Raw genomic sequence first — 16,659 nt, 5'->3', positions numbered from 1 at the left:
TTTCTGTTGGTTCACCCCCCCGCCCCCCAAATGGCCGCCACGGTTGGCGTGCTGGGCCAATCCGAAGCCAGGAGACAGGTGCTTCCTCCTGGTCTCCCATGCGCGTGCAGGGCCGAAGCACTTGGGCCATCCTCCACTGCCTTCCCGGGCCACAGCAGAGAGCTGGACTTGAAGAGGAGCAACTGGGACTAGAACCCGGCGCTCATGTGGGATGCTGGTGCCGCAGGCGGAGGATTAACCAAGTGAGCCACAGCGCCGGCTGTTAATGGCTTTTTAATGTTATGTCTCCCCTCATCTCTCATGCAGGTAGAGAGGCTGCAGGCCCTGTATACAATTGGGGTAAAGGAGTTCCTGATTTGCCTGGACTGTACCAAGGAGACAAGTAGAGACAGTAGCTTGCTGACCCTCCCTCTTAGTCTTTTTGATATGGATTTAAAGCCTCTGAGAACACTGGTAAGAGGTTTCTCTTGGCGGATTCACTGTTCCCACAGAACCTAATGTTGCCATTCCCCCTTGCTTCTTTTAGCTGCCCTTGGCTTTTAAATGTCACTTTGCATTTCATCTGTGAAGCTCTGGTCAATTTATGCTTTGATTTGGCAAAAAGTATTTTTTATTTTTTTTACTCTTCTTTCTTCTTTCTTCTGCTGCTCCCTTAACAGGTGTCTCTCCTGTTTTGTTCCCTCTGCAGGAAGCAGTTTCTAAGACCCACCAAGTGTAACACAGTGGGCCTGACATTAAAGTGGGGGGCATGGAGTGAGCTTGCTTGGAACCCCCCAGCAGCAGGGTGGGGAGGCTGTACTCTAGGTGGGAACTAATCAACCTGCTTTGTCCTTGTTCTGGGTGGGGCAGGAGGATGCGCTGCGCTGTTTCTTGCAGCCCACGGAGTTATCAAGAAAAAGCAAGTGTTTCTGTCAGAACTGTGGAAAGAAGACCTACGGAAAGCAGGTGCTCACTCCCTAAGAGATGACACTTCCCTGGTCTGAGGTTGCCCATGCAGGATTTCCCAATGCAGTCTTTGCAGGATGGAGGGAGACAGGGTCAGGCTAGTGCCTGGGATCCCAGGGCTTCTGAGTCCCAGGGCGGTATACACATCATTGAGAGGGACAGAGCCTCTAAGGAGAAGAGGAGAAGGTCCAAGAGCAGTAGGCAGAGGAGGAAAAAAACCAGCTCCCTGGAGAAGATGTCATAGTTCTGCTGGGTTCAGGTGCCAATGGGAGATGCACAGTGGTGCAGTAGGCAAGTGTCCTAGGCCAAGTTATTCATGGAGGAGTATGACAGAGGCAGTGAATTCCAGGATTTAACCCTGCCACCTCTTTGGGAAGAAAAACATGCCACCAACCCTGCTTCTACTCCTTGCAAGTGTCAGAGAGCTTCATTTCTGCCTTGATTTTGCTTTCTCAGGCCTTGAAGCTGACCCATTTGCCCTTGACCTTGACGATCCACCTCAAGCGATTCTCCGTCAGCAATTCACGGACACAAAAGGTCTGCCACTCCCTGTATTTCCCCCAGAGCTTGGATGTCAATCAAGTCCTTCCGAGTGAGCAGGCCCTCAGCAATGCTGAGGAACAGGTGAGATGCTCACCTCCCTCTCATCCTGCATCTCAGCAGGTGCCACGGTTCCTATTCTCCTAAGCTGCTGTAAGCCACCCACTCATACCTTCTCCACTTACAAGTTCTTTCCCAGTCCAGATCAGTGAGTTGGCCCTTAATGGGTTCCAGACTGTGGGGTAGAGTTAAGCAGCAGCATGCTGGACAAACACTGTCTATCTAGAGAAAAAAGTTACAGCCCAGTGACTGAGGTCTGCATCCTCTGTTAGCCTCTCTTCTAAGAAATCATGCCCCCTGCTGGCCATGCTTGGGATACACAAGGGGACAGAAAAAAACCAGCTTGATGTGATTTCATGCAAGAAACACTTATTGTCGCCGTTAATGAACCACACGCAGCTTCTCCTATTTATCTTTTATTCAAATTCCCTTTATCCTTCCCACCCCTCCAGCCCTCTAGTAGTCATCATCCTGTGTTCACACTGAATTTTTTTAAACTCATGTACTAATATGAGATGTTAAGAATAGGGGAAGCTGGGTGAAGGGTCTAGGGGAAACTACTACTTCACAATTTTTGTTTTGTAAATTTAAAATTATTCTGCAATAAAAAGTTTATTAAAAAGATAAATATTTACTTTTCAACAATATTTTGATGATGGAAACCTATGTGTAAAAGGATAGGACAACAAGGTTTTGCAGTTTGTAGTTGCTTCTAAGGTTTTCTAAATGTCGGACTTGTTCTCATATGACTTGTATACCTCACAGTCCTGAGGGAAGACATTCACAGTTCAGTACTTTGCTTTGGAAATAACATGTAGAATACAAACAAATACTTGCAGAAATGTGACATTTTGGGTTCCAAGTATAGTACCAGCCAAATGTTCTTATTAAAACAGTGGATGCCCCGTTTGAAAATAATAGAGTAGCCAGTTGATAGGTCTAAATTTAATCAGAGTAAAGTCAAATTCAGTTGTCTTGAGATAATAATTTATTGGCCGGTGCTGCGGCTCACTTGACTAATCCTCTGCCTGCGGCGCTGGCACCCCAGGTTCCAGTCCAGGTTGGGGCACCGGATTCTGTCCCGGTTGCTCCTCTTCCAGTCCAGCTCTCTGCTATGGTCCAGGAAGGCAGTGGAGGATGGCCCAAGTGCTTGGGCCCTGCACCCGCATGGGGGACTGGGAGGAAAACCTGTCTCCTGGCTTCGGATTGGTGCAGCGCGCCAGCTGTAGCGGCCATTTGGGGGGTGAACCAACGGAAAAGGAAGGCCTTTCTGTCTCTCTCTCACTGTCTAACTCTGCCTGTCAAAAACAAAAAACAAAAAACAAAAAAACAAAAAAGAGATAATAATTTATTGGAAGATTTCTGAGAAAAACAATGACGTAAATATCTTCTCTAGAATTTCGATGTGCTACATTTAGAAAATTTTGTATTCTCTTTGCATATACGGCAATTCAATAAATCTATAGCAGATCAAGTTTTAAGGTGATGATTTTGTGTGGTTCCCCACTCCTTCATCTATTGGGCTGTTTTGAAGCAAATCTCAGAAATCATACTGTTTGATTTATAAATATTCCGTGTCCATCTAAAGAATAAGGATTTTAATAAACATAACCAACTCCATTTCATAATTCCTTAACATTTTCAAATATCCTGTCAGATTCCCTGACTGTTCTACAAATTGTGTGGCTTGTGTGAATCTGGATCATAACATGGTCTACACTAGGATTTGGTGAAGTGTTCCTGTTTTTTGGTTAACTTTTTCTTTTTCTTGCGACTCATTTGGTTGAGAAGTTTTTCTTTTTAATATTCCAGAATTGCCGGTTGGTATCATCTAACACATTCCTGTAATGTTTTTATTTTTTGGAAACTGATAGTTTTGTTCAGTTAGTGTCTCTCTTTTTTTTTTAAGTCCAGCACAAAATTCTCAAATGAAAGAATAATCTGCATCTTTTGTTCTGTGTCCTTAGCTTCCCTTGCACTACCCTCTGTCTTTTTTTTTTTTGGCAGGTAGAGTGGATAGTGAGAGAGAGAGAGACAGCGAGAAAGGTCTTCCTTTTGCCGTTGGTTCACCCTCCAATGGCCGCCACGGCTGGCGCGCTGTGGCCGGCGCACCGTGCTGATCCGAAGCCAGGAGCCAGGTGCTTCTCCTGGTCTCCCATGGGGTGCAGGGCCCAAGCACTTGGGCCATCCTCCACTGCCTTCCTGGGCCACAGCAGAGAGCTGGCCTGGTAGAGGGGCAACCGGGACAGAATCTGGTGCCCCAACTGGGACTAGAACCGGGTGTGCTGGCGCCGCTAGGTGGAGGATTATCCTAGTGAGCCGTGGTGCCAGCCACTGCCCTCTGTCTTGTCCATGCAATGTTTCCAGTCTGTTCAGTTTAGAGACACCATTTAATCATGTGGAGAAACCAGAGTGAATGTTCTTTTTTAAAAAATCTTTTTATGAAAATTCAATTAGTTAATTAAAAACCGACAAGATTGCGTATATTTATGATGAGCAATGTGATATTTTGAGATATATATGTACACATACATACATTGTGGGATGATTACTTCAAGCCAGTTAACATATCCATCACCTCAAATACTTATCTTTTAAAAAAATTTAAACTTTTTGATTAACATGTAATACTTGTACATTTTAATAGAGTACAATGCAATATTTCAACACGTGTATGTTTTATGGTGAGAAAATTTAAAATACAGATTTTTGAAGCAGTTTTCAGGTGTGTAATCTATTGTCATTAACTATAGTTACTGTGTCGTAGAGTAGATCTCCAGAACTTATTCCTCTTGACATTTTGTACCCTTTGGCCAACATGTCCCAATATGTTCCCCTGCAACCACCATTCTGCTCTCTCCTTCTATGAGTTCAGCTTTTAAAAAATTAAAAAAAAATGTTATTTACATATTAGAGAGAATAGTGTTTTCAGTTAATCTGGAGATCCTGCTCACAGTCATTCAAAACTCAGTATCTCCGGTAATTTATTTCCTTTTTTTATTAATGAGGAAGCTGAAAATATTATTATATTTCTTATTTTGCTGCAGAGTTGCTGCTTCACTGTATAAAATAGCACCAGCAAATGCAATATATTACAAAATTAAGATAGTGTTGTTCTTTCTCTGGCAGCGTACAACTAACAAAAACTGTTCTCCATTCCCAGTTACTTTCGATGGAAAGATCATTACATATTTTGACCCCAATCCAGGGATGGGTATAAGCAAGTTACAATATTACGTAAGGCTTAAGATAACAATGTTATCCTTGAATTTCATTATTTGTATAACTAGTTTTTACCACAGTTAATTTCATGCATTCTGAATACTAGTGCCTAAGAGCCTAGTATAAAAATCACAAGGTACTGTGAAAAAGATGCATATTGTGTTCACCTGCAACCATTACAAATTAGGGCTATTTTCTTCCAGTAGCAGAGCTGAAAGTAGTATCTCTTCCCATCAATATTGTTAATAGTTGCTATTTTAAATCCTCTGTCTGCCACTAATAAGATACCTGTGCTGGAGAAAGATACTCTGTGCTAGTTCATGTAAGTGTTCCACTTGCATTCCTCAGTAGATTTTATGCATCTCTATAGGCTTCTTCACTAGTTAGTTCATCTGCTTCTGAAGGGTTGCTCAGTGTCCTCTTGATCAACCAACCATCTTCACAACAAGGTTTGTTTACGAGTCGTGGGTTTCTGCAAGGCTTGTTTAATTTCATTTGCTTCTCCTGGAAGAGGCAAGCCAAGTTCATTAGCAGCTTTCACACTTTCCAAAGTGCCAAACACATTGTGGCTCAGAAAAGACACAATTTAAGATTCTAGTAATGATGATGTACCTCATATGAGACTACCTTCCTTGTTTCTTGAATTTTGTTCCAACATCAGGCAGACTACAATAAACAGCATCTTCCAAAGCTTCTTGTGTAAGATTGCTAGTTCCTGCTGCTCCAACGCCATTTTCTGTTGTTACCCATTCATGTTTCGCAGTTGAGTTTACACATCAGGAGCAGAGCGGGGCCCCGAGTGCGGTGTCCCGGCAGAGGCAAGCAGGGCTCCGCGGCCATCGCCTGTGTGCTCCACACCACCTGCAGCGCCGTGTTCACAGGGGAGCTGGGGTCGCCGCACTCATTTCATTATTTCCTTTTTAATAGAGAATTATCTCTTACCTTGATTTTCTAAGATATTTTGAGGTACTATAATTTATTGTCAAATCTAACGGATATTTTTTGATCTTCTTACTTGATCTCTTTGTGATAATGTTATTGACTGCTGTCCTTAAAATTCTGTTCACTCAAGGTTTCTCTCTTAGTGTTTCTTTATCTGTTGATAGTTCCTCTTTTTCCCATGGTTTCATTGATATTTAGTTTTAGTTCTATTCCTTCTCGGTTTTTGAATGTCATCTCACTAATTCTCATGATTTCAGTGATCACCTTAAACTGAAGATTTCTAAGTCTATACATTCTGTTTTTTTTTTCCCTTGAGCTCCACACATGTCTTTTCACCTCCTTTTAACTTTTTTTCCCTTTTGTTTCCCTTTAACTTTTGCACGACCATGCATTCAGTTTACTTTATAATCACAGACTTAATGCACCATTAATCATTGAATGTTCTTATATAAATAGCACAGTCCCTAAATTCATTATCTTTATTTTCATATGGCTCTGTTATATATTTGCTTTTATTAAAGGATTTATTTATTTATTTGAAAGAGTTAGAGAGAGAGAGAGAAATAGAGAGAGAGAGGTGTATCTTCCATCCACTGGTTCACTCCCCAAATGGCTGCAGTGGCCAGCAGGGCTGGGCCAGGTGAAGCCAAGAGCAGGAGTTTTATCTTGGTCTCCCATTTGGGTGCAGAGTCCCAAGGACTTGGGCCATCTTCTACTGCTTTCCCAGGCCACAGCAGAGAGCTAGATCAGAAATAGAGTGGCTGGGATTCTAACTGGCGGACATATGGGATGCTGGACTGCAGGCAGAGGCTTAACCTACTACACCACAATGCCAGCCCCGAAATCTGGTCTCTTTTTATTTGTAAATTTTGTTTTTGATTTTTTAAGAAAAGATTTATTTATTTGAAAGTTAGAGTTACAGAGAGAAATGGAGAGACAGTGATCTTCCACCTGCTGGTTCACTCCCCAGATGGCTGCAATGACCAGGGCTGGGCCAGGCTGAAGCCAGGAGCTTCATTTGGGTTTCCCACTTGGGTGGCAGGAGCTCATAGACTTGGGCCATCTTCTATTGTTTTTCCAAGGCACATTATCAGGGAGCTGGATTGGAAGTGGAGCAGCTGGGACAAGAACCAGTGCTCATATGGGCTGCTAGTGTTGCAGGAAGTGGCTTTACCCACTGTGCCACAATGCAGGCTCCTATTTATAAGTTTTTTTTTCTAAATATTTATTTTAATTTATTTGAAAGACAGAGTTACAGAGAGAGGTAGAGCCAGAGAGAGAAGTCTTCTATCCACTGGTTCACTCCCCAGATGACCGTAACAGCCAGAGTTGAGCTGATCTGAGACTAGGAGGCAGGAACTTCTTCCAAGTCTGCCATGAGAGTGCAGGGACCCAGGGATTTGGACCATCTTTGACTGCTTTCCCAGATCATAGCAGAAAGGTGGATCAGAAGTGGAGCAGCTGGGACTTGAACTGACGTCCAGATGGGATGCTGGCACTGGTGATGGCTTTAACCCACTGCACCATAGTGCTGGCCCCACATTTATAAGTTTTGACCTTGAGTAAATTACCTAATCTCCTTGAGCTCAGGTTCCATCTCTGTAAAACCTCATGCAGGGAGGTTGTATTAACTGAAATGATTCATGTTAAAACTTGGTCAAATACATACTAAATGCTAAATGTTAGGAAATCATTATTATTTTAATGATTATTATTTTAACAATGATTGTTATTTTTAATGACTACTACTGATAGTAATTTTTCTGGTTAGTACTGTTTCTTCCTTGAGCTATTGTGGTGCCCTAGTTTATGACACCTTGTTCCCATAACCTGTCTGCCAATGTTATTTATCCTAGATCAGTCCAACTGTGTCTTCTCTGTTGAGATCTCACCAGCCCTTCAGCCCTTTCTTAACTCATGGTCCTTTCCTATTCTGGACAAAAATTTGGACTTCTCTAATTACCTCTACAGACATTTGGTGCAAAACACACTATTCTAATTGTGGTTTATACATTGTTCTTCAATTAGCTGTGAGATTCCTGAGGACTGTGTTTTGGCTCCTTTGAAGGAGCAGTGCCTGGCAGAGAGTAGGTGACAGGTGACTAGGACAGCGATAGGTTAATCATTCCATGTCTTCTCTCTTTCCAGTCTGGAGGACAGTACGAACTCTTTGCTGTGATCGCTCACATGGGAATGGCTGACTTTGGTCACTACTGTGCCTATATCCGGAATTCTGTGGATGGAAAATGGTTCTGCTTCAATGACTCCAATGTTTGTTGGGTGAGAACAGTTATCTAAAATTGTATCTTTACTTGGCTTAGTTATACATAACAAATCCTCAGCCTAGGACTGCAAGAATCCTCCAGATCAAGACAAACTTGTGGTCCTGTTCTCTGTGTGTGGGGCTTTTGATTGGGTTGGAGCCCTTTTATTCATGAGAGCCCCATCTGGTTGACAGCTCTGTGAGTGTCTTCAAACCTTGATGTCTACGTTTTTGGTACCATGGGCTCTGTGTCCTGGGAAACTTCTGTAAAGAAAGAATAGTTAAGCCGGCGCCGTGGCTCAATAGGCTAATCCTCCACCTTGCGGCGCCGGCACACCGGGTTCTAGTCCCGGTTGGGGCGCCGGATTCTGTCCCGGTTGCCCCTCTTCCAGGCCAGCTCTCTGCTATGGCCAGGGAGTGCAGTGGAGGATGGCCCAGGTGCTTGGGCCCTGCACCCCATGGGAGACCAGGAAAAGCACCTGGCTCCTGGCTCCTGCCAGGATCAGCGCGGTGCGCCGGCTGCAGCGGCGGCCATTGGAGGGTGAACCAACGGCAAAGGAAGACCTTTCTCTCTCTGTCTCTCTCTCTCACTGTCCACTCTGCCTGTCAAAAAAAAAAAAAAAAAAAAAAGAATAGTTAGAAATATGTAAGTCAAAACTCTGGGATAGGTGCAGATTGTTAAGCCACAGCTTGCAACACACCAGCCCAAGTTGGAGTGCTTGTTCAAGTCCTGGCCCTCTACTTCTGGTCCAACTCCATGCCAATGCTCTTGGGGAAGCAGTGGATGGTGTCTCTTGTACTTGAGTTCCTGCTACCTATGTGAGAGACCCATATGTAGTTCCTGGCTCCTGGCTTCAGCCTGGCCCAACCCAGCTGTTGTAGCCATTTGGAGAGTGAACCAGCAGGTGGAAGATCTCTCTCTCTGTGGGGAGCAACCCGGACTAGACTAAGTTACTGGAATTAGGACTTATCCTATGCATCTGCTCTCCCACAATATGGCGCTGAGAAGGGAGAAACAGCTTCTACGCAGCTGCCTCCAGTTCAACCAATAAACTGTAGGACCTGCTCCTGATTGGAGGAGAGCAGCGTACTCGGCGTGTGGGTAGCAGAGTTGGGATTGGTGGAAGGACTATAAAGGAGGAGAGAGACAACATGCACGAGGAACATCTAAGGGGAACATCTGAAGGAACACCTGTGCAGCCCCCGAGAGAGCCGGCCGGCGGTGTGCCGCTCCCCCGCGGAAGTGGGGAATGTGGCAGGGGGAACCGCCCTTCCACGGAGGTGGAAGGGTCGGTAGCCAACCCGGGAAGAACCAGCAGCAAACCCGGGGAGGGCCGAGCAGACGAAAGAACAGCGCAGGGTCCTGTGTCGTTCCTCCACGAAGACGGGGAGCGACATCTCTCTATTTTAGTTATATTTTTTATTTATTAGAAAGGTAGAGAGATAGACTGAAGGAGAGAGCTCCCATCTGCTTGTTTACATCTCAGATGCCTGTAATGACTGTGTCTGAGCCACAGCTGAGAGTTGGGAACTCAGTCCAGGTTGTGGGGTTGGCATTTTGGCACATTGTGTTAAGCTACAACTTAGGGTGCATACATCCCTTATCATAGTGCCTGTCGAACCCCAGCTACTCTGCTCTGATCCAGCTTCCTGGGAGACAGCATGTGATGGCTGAAGTACCTGGGTCCCTCTCACCTATGTGGGAGCCCTTGATGTACTTCTAGGCTCCTGACTTTGGCCTTGCCCAGCCACAGATAATGTGGGGTTTTGAGGACTGATATAGTGGATGAAATATCTCTGTCAGTTTCTCTCTGTGTCACTCCGCCTTTCAGATAAATCAGTAAATAAGCAAACACTAGAAAAAAATTCTCTCGGTAGCAGGAACTCATTTATTGGAGCCGTCACCAGTGTGTACATTTGTACATTAGCAGGAATCTTCAGTCAGGAGCTAGAGTTGGCACCTCAGCATGGGACATAGGTATCCAAAGCAACATCTTAACTGGTAGGCCAAATGCCTGTCCCAAGCATAATTATGTTTAAACAAAGGGATAAAGATATTAAAAATGCTTCAGTGTATGTGACATTACATGGCCAGATGCTCCAGGGTTGGGAGTTACTGAGGGTGGGTTTATCTAGAGGAGAAAAAGATGGAGAATATAGTTCCATGTATTCAGGGCGATGCTTGATTCCACTCTCTTTATATACTTCAGGTGTCCTGGGAAGACATTCAGTGCACCTTTGGAAATCATAATGACCGCTGGTAAGAGGGGTGTTGGAGTGATAAAAATGTGAACTTACACAGGGTTCTTGGAATTTCCTTGCTGTTGACTCCCTGGTGACTGCTGAGCCTGGCCAACACCCTCCCACTCCATCACACTTTTCTCACAGTTTAGACTCCAGCAGTGCTAAAATAGAAGTAACCTGGGCTGAGCTGAAGGAAAAAATTGATCGTCGTTCTGGAAAGAAGTTGGAAGATGGCCCTAAATTCTTGAAATCTGGTGATGCTGCCATTGTTGATATGGTTCCCAGCAAGCCCATGTGTGTTGAGAGCTTCTCTGACTATCCTCCTCTGGGTCGTTTCGCTGACCGTGATATGAGACAGACGGTTGCTGTGGGTGTGATCAAAGCAGTGGACAAGAAGGCTGCTGGAGCTGGCAAGGTCACCAAGTCTGCCCAGAAAGCTCAGAAGGCTAAATGAATATTATCCCTAATACCTGCCACCCCAGTCTTAATCAGTGGTGGAAGAACAGTCTCAGAACTGTTTGTCCCAATTGGCCATTTAAGTTTAATAGTAAAAGACTGGTTAATGATAACAATGCATCGCAAAACCTTCAGAAGGAAAGGAGAATGTTTTGTGGACCATTTTTTTTTTTGTGCGTGGCAGTTTTAAGTTATTAGTTTTTAAAATCAGTACTTTTTAATGGAAACAACTTGACCAAAAATCTGTCACAGAATTTTGAGACCCATTAAAACAAAGTTTAATGAGAAAAAAAAAAAAAAAAAAAAGACGTAACCTGGGGCCGGCACCATGGCGTAGTGGTAAAGCCTCTACCTGCCATGCTGGCATCCCATATGGGCGCTTGTTCAAGTCCCAGCTGCTCTGCTTCCAACCCAGCTCCATGCTAATGGCCTTGGAAAGCAGTTGAGGATGATCCCTGGTCCCTGCTATCCACATAGGAGACCCAGAAGAAGCTCCTGGCTCCTGGCTTTGGATCCGCCCAGCTCCCGCTGTTGTGGCCATTTGGGGAGTGAATCAGTAGAAGGAAGATTTCTCTCTCTCTCTCTCTTTCTCTGTCTCTCTCAAATTCTGCTCTTCAAATAAATAAATACATCTTTAAAAAATTGTCAAAAAGAAGGCTGGTGCCAAAGCTCAATAAGCTAATCCTCTGCCTGTGGCGCTGGCACACCGGGTTCTAGTCCTGGTGGGGCGCCGGATTCTGTCCCGGTTGCCGCTCTTCCAGTCCAGCTCTCTGCTGTGGCCAGAGAGTGCAGTGGAGGATGGCCCAGGTCCTTGGGCCCTGCACCCGCATGGAAGACCAGGAGAAGCACCTGGCTCCTGGCTTCGGATCAGTGTGGTGTGCCGGCCGCAGCACGCCGGCCGCAGCAGCCATTGGAGGGTGAACCAACGGTAAAGGAATACCTTTCTCTCTGTCTCTCTCTCTCACTGTGCACTCTGCCTGTCAAAAAAAAAATTTGTAAAAAAGAAAGTAACTTATGAAACACCATGTACTCCATCTGCCTTTTTGAATCTTTGTATTCAGTTTCTGGCCTGTGTGGCCCTCTCCTAATTTACCATGCAGCAAAGTGCCACTTACGTTTTGGTACTCAAGACCTTTTCCTGCTCTAGGGAGCCTTTGTGGATTCACCCAAGCAGCAGCTCTGTAGGGCTTCTTGGATACAGCCACTGCATTTTCATCATGCGTCTGTTACAGCAAGATTCACTCTGTGTTTAATTATTTGCTAATATAGCTTTCTTTCAGATTAGATCATGAGCTAGGGGTGGGGGAAATCATTTTAATAAATCCTTTTAAAAATCTCTAATTAGAGTGGAAACTGGATAGAAAAAAGCTGGGTAAGTTACAACAGAGAGATTCTGTTAGCTTTTCAGCTGAGTTTTTGCCTTAGGAGTGACATGTATGCCACAAATGATATTTGAAACAATTCTTAGCTGAAGAGGTGGGTATGATCATTTGAAAAATGTGAGAAAAATAGTGAGTTAGGTGAAACTGAAGTGTGAAATCCACTTCAAACCTTCTGCTTTTCACCTTTCTCTTCTGTTTCTTCTAAACTTCTCTCTTAAATGCCCAATATTTCTCAATTATTAGTTATTGTTCATATTCCCATGATTTTGATCACAGATTGGAAAGCTTTGTAAAGGGCCAGAGTGAAAATATTTTAGGCATTGTTATATTTATATGTCTGTTATTACATGTTATTATAATTGTTACTACATTATTATATATAATATATATCATTATAATATAATATATAATATTATTATATATTAGTATTACATTTTTATTATTATATGTCTGTTGAAATGACTCAGCTCTCTGCCCTTGTACCCAAAGCAGCTGTGGTTAGTACATGAAAAATGGGAATGGCTGTGTTCCAGTTAAATTTACTTGCAAGACGGGGTTGGACTTGGCTCATGGGCCCATCATTCATCAAATCCCAATATAGATGTTAACTAATAACAACTTAGAGGCTATTTTCCCAGGCCACTATTTTTTCCCCCTCTGAGATGATGGATAGATAGTGAAGGATGGATGAAGATCTTACACAACAATGGAATGTTTGCCGACACTCATCTGTTCATGGATTAATAATGTGCCATTTCACTGTGGGCGGATGTTTCATTTTACTACGTTGATGCTTCTTTCTCTTCTTTCTAGGCGTGAAACTGCCTATCTTCTGGTTTACATGAAGATTGAGTGCTAATGAATGTACCCTAAACTTTCAGAGACCGAAAAAACATCATTTCCTTTTTCTATCCCTGACACTGCTGCCAAAGAGATTGTACAATGAAAAGAAGCATCATTTTCACACTATATAATTGTATCTTATTTATAACCAGGGGTGATTATTACTGTGCTTTGGATGTGATGTGTCTCCCCAAGGTTCTTGTGCTGGAGGCTTGGTGTTCAGTGTGGCACTGTTGAGTTGGTGGGCTCTTTAAGAGGTGGGGCCCAGTGAGAGGTAATTAGCTCCATGTGGTCTCCTTGTCCTGGGCACTGATGGTTCCCTTCTGTTCTACTGCAGTGTCTGATGGTTCCTTTCTGTGCTACCGCAGTGTTCTGGTGCAGCCAGAGATTCCTTGCCAGGATGCTTATGCTGGTTGGGACCCTCCAGCCACCAAAATTGTGAACCAAATAATTAAATACTTTGTAAAGTACCCAGCCTTAGCTATTTTGTTATAGCAATAGAAAAAAATGGACTAATGCAATTATCAAAATAGTTAACAACAAGACTACATAGGTTTTGATTAGTCATAATGGATACTTTCACCAGTGGACTCGGGACACATGGTTGAATCAAGGCATTAGCCCTTCAGTTGGAAGGTTGTGGGAGTCCAGGTGCTCCTATGGAGGAAAGTACCAGTTGTGGGAGTCATTTGGGTGATAAGGAGCATTGGTAGAGAAATATTTCAAAGTTCAAAACTGATGTGAACACATTGTTGTGTACTGGATGACTATCACTCTATATAATTTATAATTTTTAGAACCATAATTAATTCCATGAAGGTCAAATGTTTTGTGATTATTATTCATTGGCTAGGCAAAATAATGAATAAAGTTCTTTTCCTCAAAAGAAGTTTGCAGTTTAATGGATGGTATTTACACCACACATGACACTGAGGGTTTTCAGGGAAAGTAGAATCACTTCTATTATGGGTCATGGAGGAGGACCTATAGCGAACCTCCATGCTGATCTTCATAATGGCTTTACTAACTTGTGTTCAAACCAACAAGGTGTATTTAAGAGCTCCCTTGTTTCTACTTTCTTACCAACATGTTTCATTTTTATTTTGTTGGTTATAGCAATTCTAACTGGTATGAGATGATGTCTCATTGTGGTTTTTATTTGCATTTCCCTGATGACTAATGATGCTGGACAATTTTTCATATAGTCATTGGCTACTTTTGCATTTTCTTTTGAGAAATGTCCATTTAGATCACTTGCTAATTTTAAAATGCGATTTTTTTGTTGTTAAGTTTCTTTAGTTCGTTATATATACATATTTAATTCATTATATGTTATGTGTTTATCAGTATACATACATTATGTGTATACATGTAATATACATACACTGTACATACATATGCTATATATTATACATATATACTACATTTATCATATACACATACACTATACATATTATATGTATTGTATACATACACTATAGTTTTTTTGGTCATAATATGTACATATTTAATTCATTATGTGTTATATATATATAGTATACATATATGTATACATACACTATATTATATACATACACTATATATGCATACACTATATATAATGTATACATGCACAATATATTTATATATACATATACTATATATTTTATATATACACTATGTAGACATATTCTATATTCATATTATGTATATACATCCACCAGTATCATATATATTATATATACATATACTATATGTATTGTATATGTACATAGTTTTTTGGTTCATTATATATGCATATTTAGCTTATTATATACATTATTAGGCACACACTATATAATATATACACACTATATATATTTTATTTATATAAATACACTATATAATATACATGTATACCATATAATATATACAAATACTATATATATGCATAAACTATAATATATATGCTATAAATATACATATACTACACTTGATCTTAGCCAAAAGGCCAAGAAGCAGTTATATATACATATATATGACTAGTTAGATGAATAGTTTACAAATATTTTCTCCCATTCTGAGGTTGCCTCTTCATCCTTTTGATTGTTTTCTTTGCTGTACGGAGGCTTCTTAGTTTTAATATCCCATTTGTTTTTTGTTTGTTGCTTGAGACTTTGAGGTATTATCCAAAATATCATTGCCTAAAACAATTGTCTTTAAGTGTTGTATGTTTTCTTTTAGTGGTTTTAAAGCTTTTGAGGTATTACCTTTAGGTCTTTGATCCATTTTGAATACAACTTTTTAAAAATATAGTAAGATATAGGGTTTAATTTCATTTTTCTACACATGAATATAGTTTTCCCAGAACATTTACTGTAGGCACCTTTCAAAAGACAAGTTATCTGTGAATGTGACTTATGTATGGATTCTCTATTCTCTATTGTTTTTGCATTTATTTTTATGCCAGCATTTTGTTGTCTTGTTATAAGCATGTTGTATGTCTTCAGATTTTGTGATAACTCCAGCTTTGCCTTTTCACTCAATATAGCTTTGGATAGCCAGAATCTTTTTTAGTTCTATGAATTTTAGGCTTTTTTTTTTTTTTTTTTTGACAGGCAGAGTGGATAATGAGAGAGAGAGACAGAGAGAAAGGTTTTCCTTTTTGCCGTTGGTTCACCTTCCAATGGCCGCCACGGCTGGCACACTGCGGCCGGTGCACCGCACTGATCCAAAGGCAGGAGCCAGGTGCTTCTCCTGGTCTCCCATGGGGTGCAAGGCCCAAGCACCTGGGCCATCCTCCACTGCCTTCCCAGGCCACAGCAGAGAGCTGGCCTGGAAGAGGGGCAACAGGGAAAGAATCCGGCACCCCAACCGGGACTAGAACCCGGTGTGCCGGCGCCGCTAGGTGGAGGATTAGCCTATTGAGCTGCGGCTGCGGCCGCTTTTTTTTTTTTTTTTTTTTTTTGACAGGCAGAGTGGATAGTGAGAGAGAGAGACAGAGAGAAAGGGAATTTTAGGCTTATTTTCCCTTTTCCTTTTCCTGTGAATAATGCATTGGTATTTTGATGAGTATTTGAACCTGTAGATTGCTTTGGGTAGTATGGATTTTTTTTTTCTTGACAGGCAGAGTGGACAGTGAGAGAGAGAGACAGAGAGAAAGGTCTTCCTTTTTGCTGCTGGTTCACCCTCCAATGGCTGCCGTGGCCGGCACTCTGCGGCCAGCGCACCGCGCTGATCTGATGGCAGGAGCCAGGTACTTATCCTGGTCTCCCATGGGGTGCAGGGCCCAAGCACTTGGGCCATCCTCCACTGCACTCTCTGGCCACAGCAGAGAGCTGGCCTGGAAGAGGGGCAACCGGGACAGAATCTGGCGCCCTGACCGGGACTAGAACCCCGTGTGCCAGCGCCACAAGGTGGAGGATTAGCCTAGTGAGCTGCGGTGCCAGCAGTATGGATATTTAAAAAAAAAATTTTTTATTTGACAGATAGAGTTAGACTGTGTGAGAGAGACAGAAAGAAAGGTCTTCCTTTCATTGGTTCACCCCCAAAATGGCCACTACGGCCGGAGCTATGCCTGTCTGAAGCCAGGAGCCAGGTGCTTCTCCTGGTCTCCCATGGGGTGCAGGGGCCCAAGCACTTGGGCCATCCTCCACTGCCTTCCCGGGCCACAGCAGAGAGCTGTACTGGAAGAGGAGCAACCGGGACTAGAACCTGGAGCCCATTTGGGATGCCAGCGCCGCAGGCAGAGGATTAACCAAGAGAGCCATGGCGCCGGCCCCAGTATGGATATTTTAACAATAT

General features: G+C 42.7%; 1 protein-coding gene and 1 pseudogene across 5 annotated transcripts in view; one reads left to right on the top strand and one right to left on the bottom strand.

The window, feature by feature from the left end:
• Positions 1-13,783, top strand: part of USP18 (ubiquitin specific peptidase 18) — a 53,752-nt gene extending 39,969 nt beyond the window's left edge. For all 5 annotated transcript variants that reach the window (XM_089304302.1, XM_070049091.1, XM_051837063.2 and 2 more), the window contains 6 exons: positions 307-453; positions 850-945; positions 1,402-1,569; positions 7,858-7,989; positions 10,183-10,232; positions 12,868-13,783. In XM_089304302.1, coding sequence (XP_089160428.1) covers positions 307-453; positions 850-945; positions 1,402-1,569; positions 7,858-7,989; positions 10,183-10,232; positions 12,868-12,913 — 639 coding nt within the window. In that variant the 3' untranslated portion in view covers positions 12,914-13,783. The remainder of the gene's footprint in view (positions 1-306; positions 454-849; positions 946-1,401; positions 1,570-7,857; positions 7,990-10,182; positions 10,233-12,867) is intronic.
• Positions 13,784-14,801: 1,018 nt separating this feature from the next.
• On the bottom strand, positions 14,802-14,878 carry LOC127488324 (U2 spliceosomal RNA; annotated as a pseudogene).
• Positions 14,879-16,659: the final 1,781 nt, after the last annotated feature.

The sequence above is a fragment of the Oryctolagus cuniculus genome, chromosome 9 (genome assembly GCF_051225735.1).
Source record: "Oryctolagus cuniculus isolate XC-2025 breed Fujian yellow rabbit chromosome 9, ASM5122573v1, whole genome shotgun sequence".
Classification (NCBI taxonomy): Eukaryota; Metazoa; Chordata; class Mammalia; order Lagomorpha; family Leporidae; genus Oryctolagus; species Oryctolagus cuniculus.
Note: the sequence above shows the minus strand (reverse complement) of the source record. Positions and strands in the feature narration are given on the sequence as shown.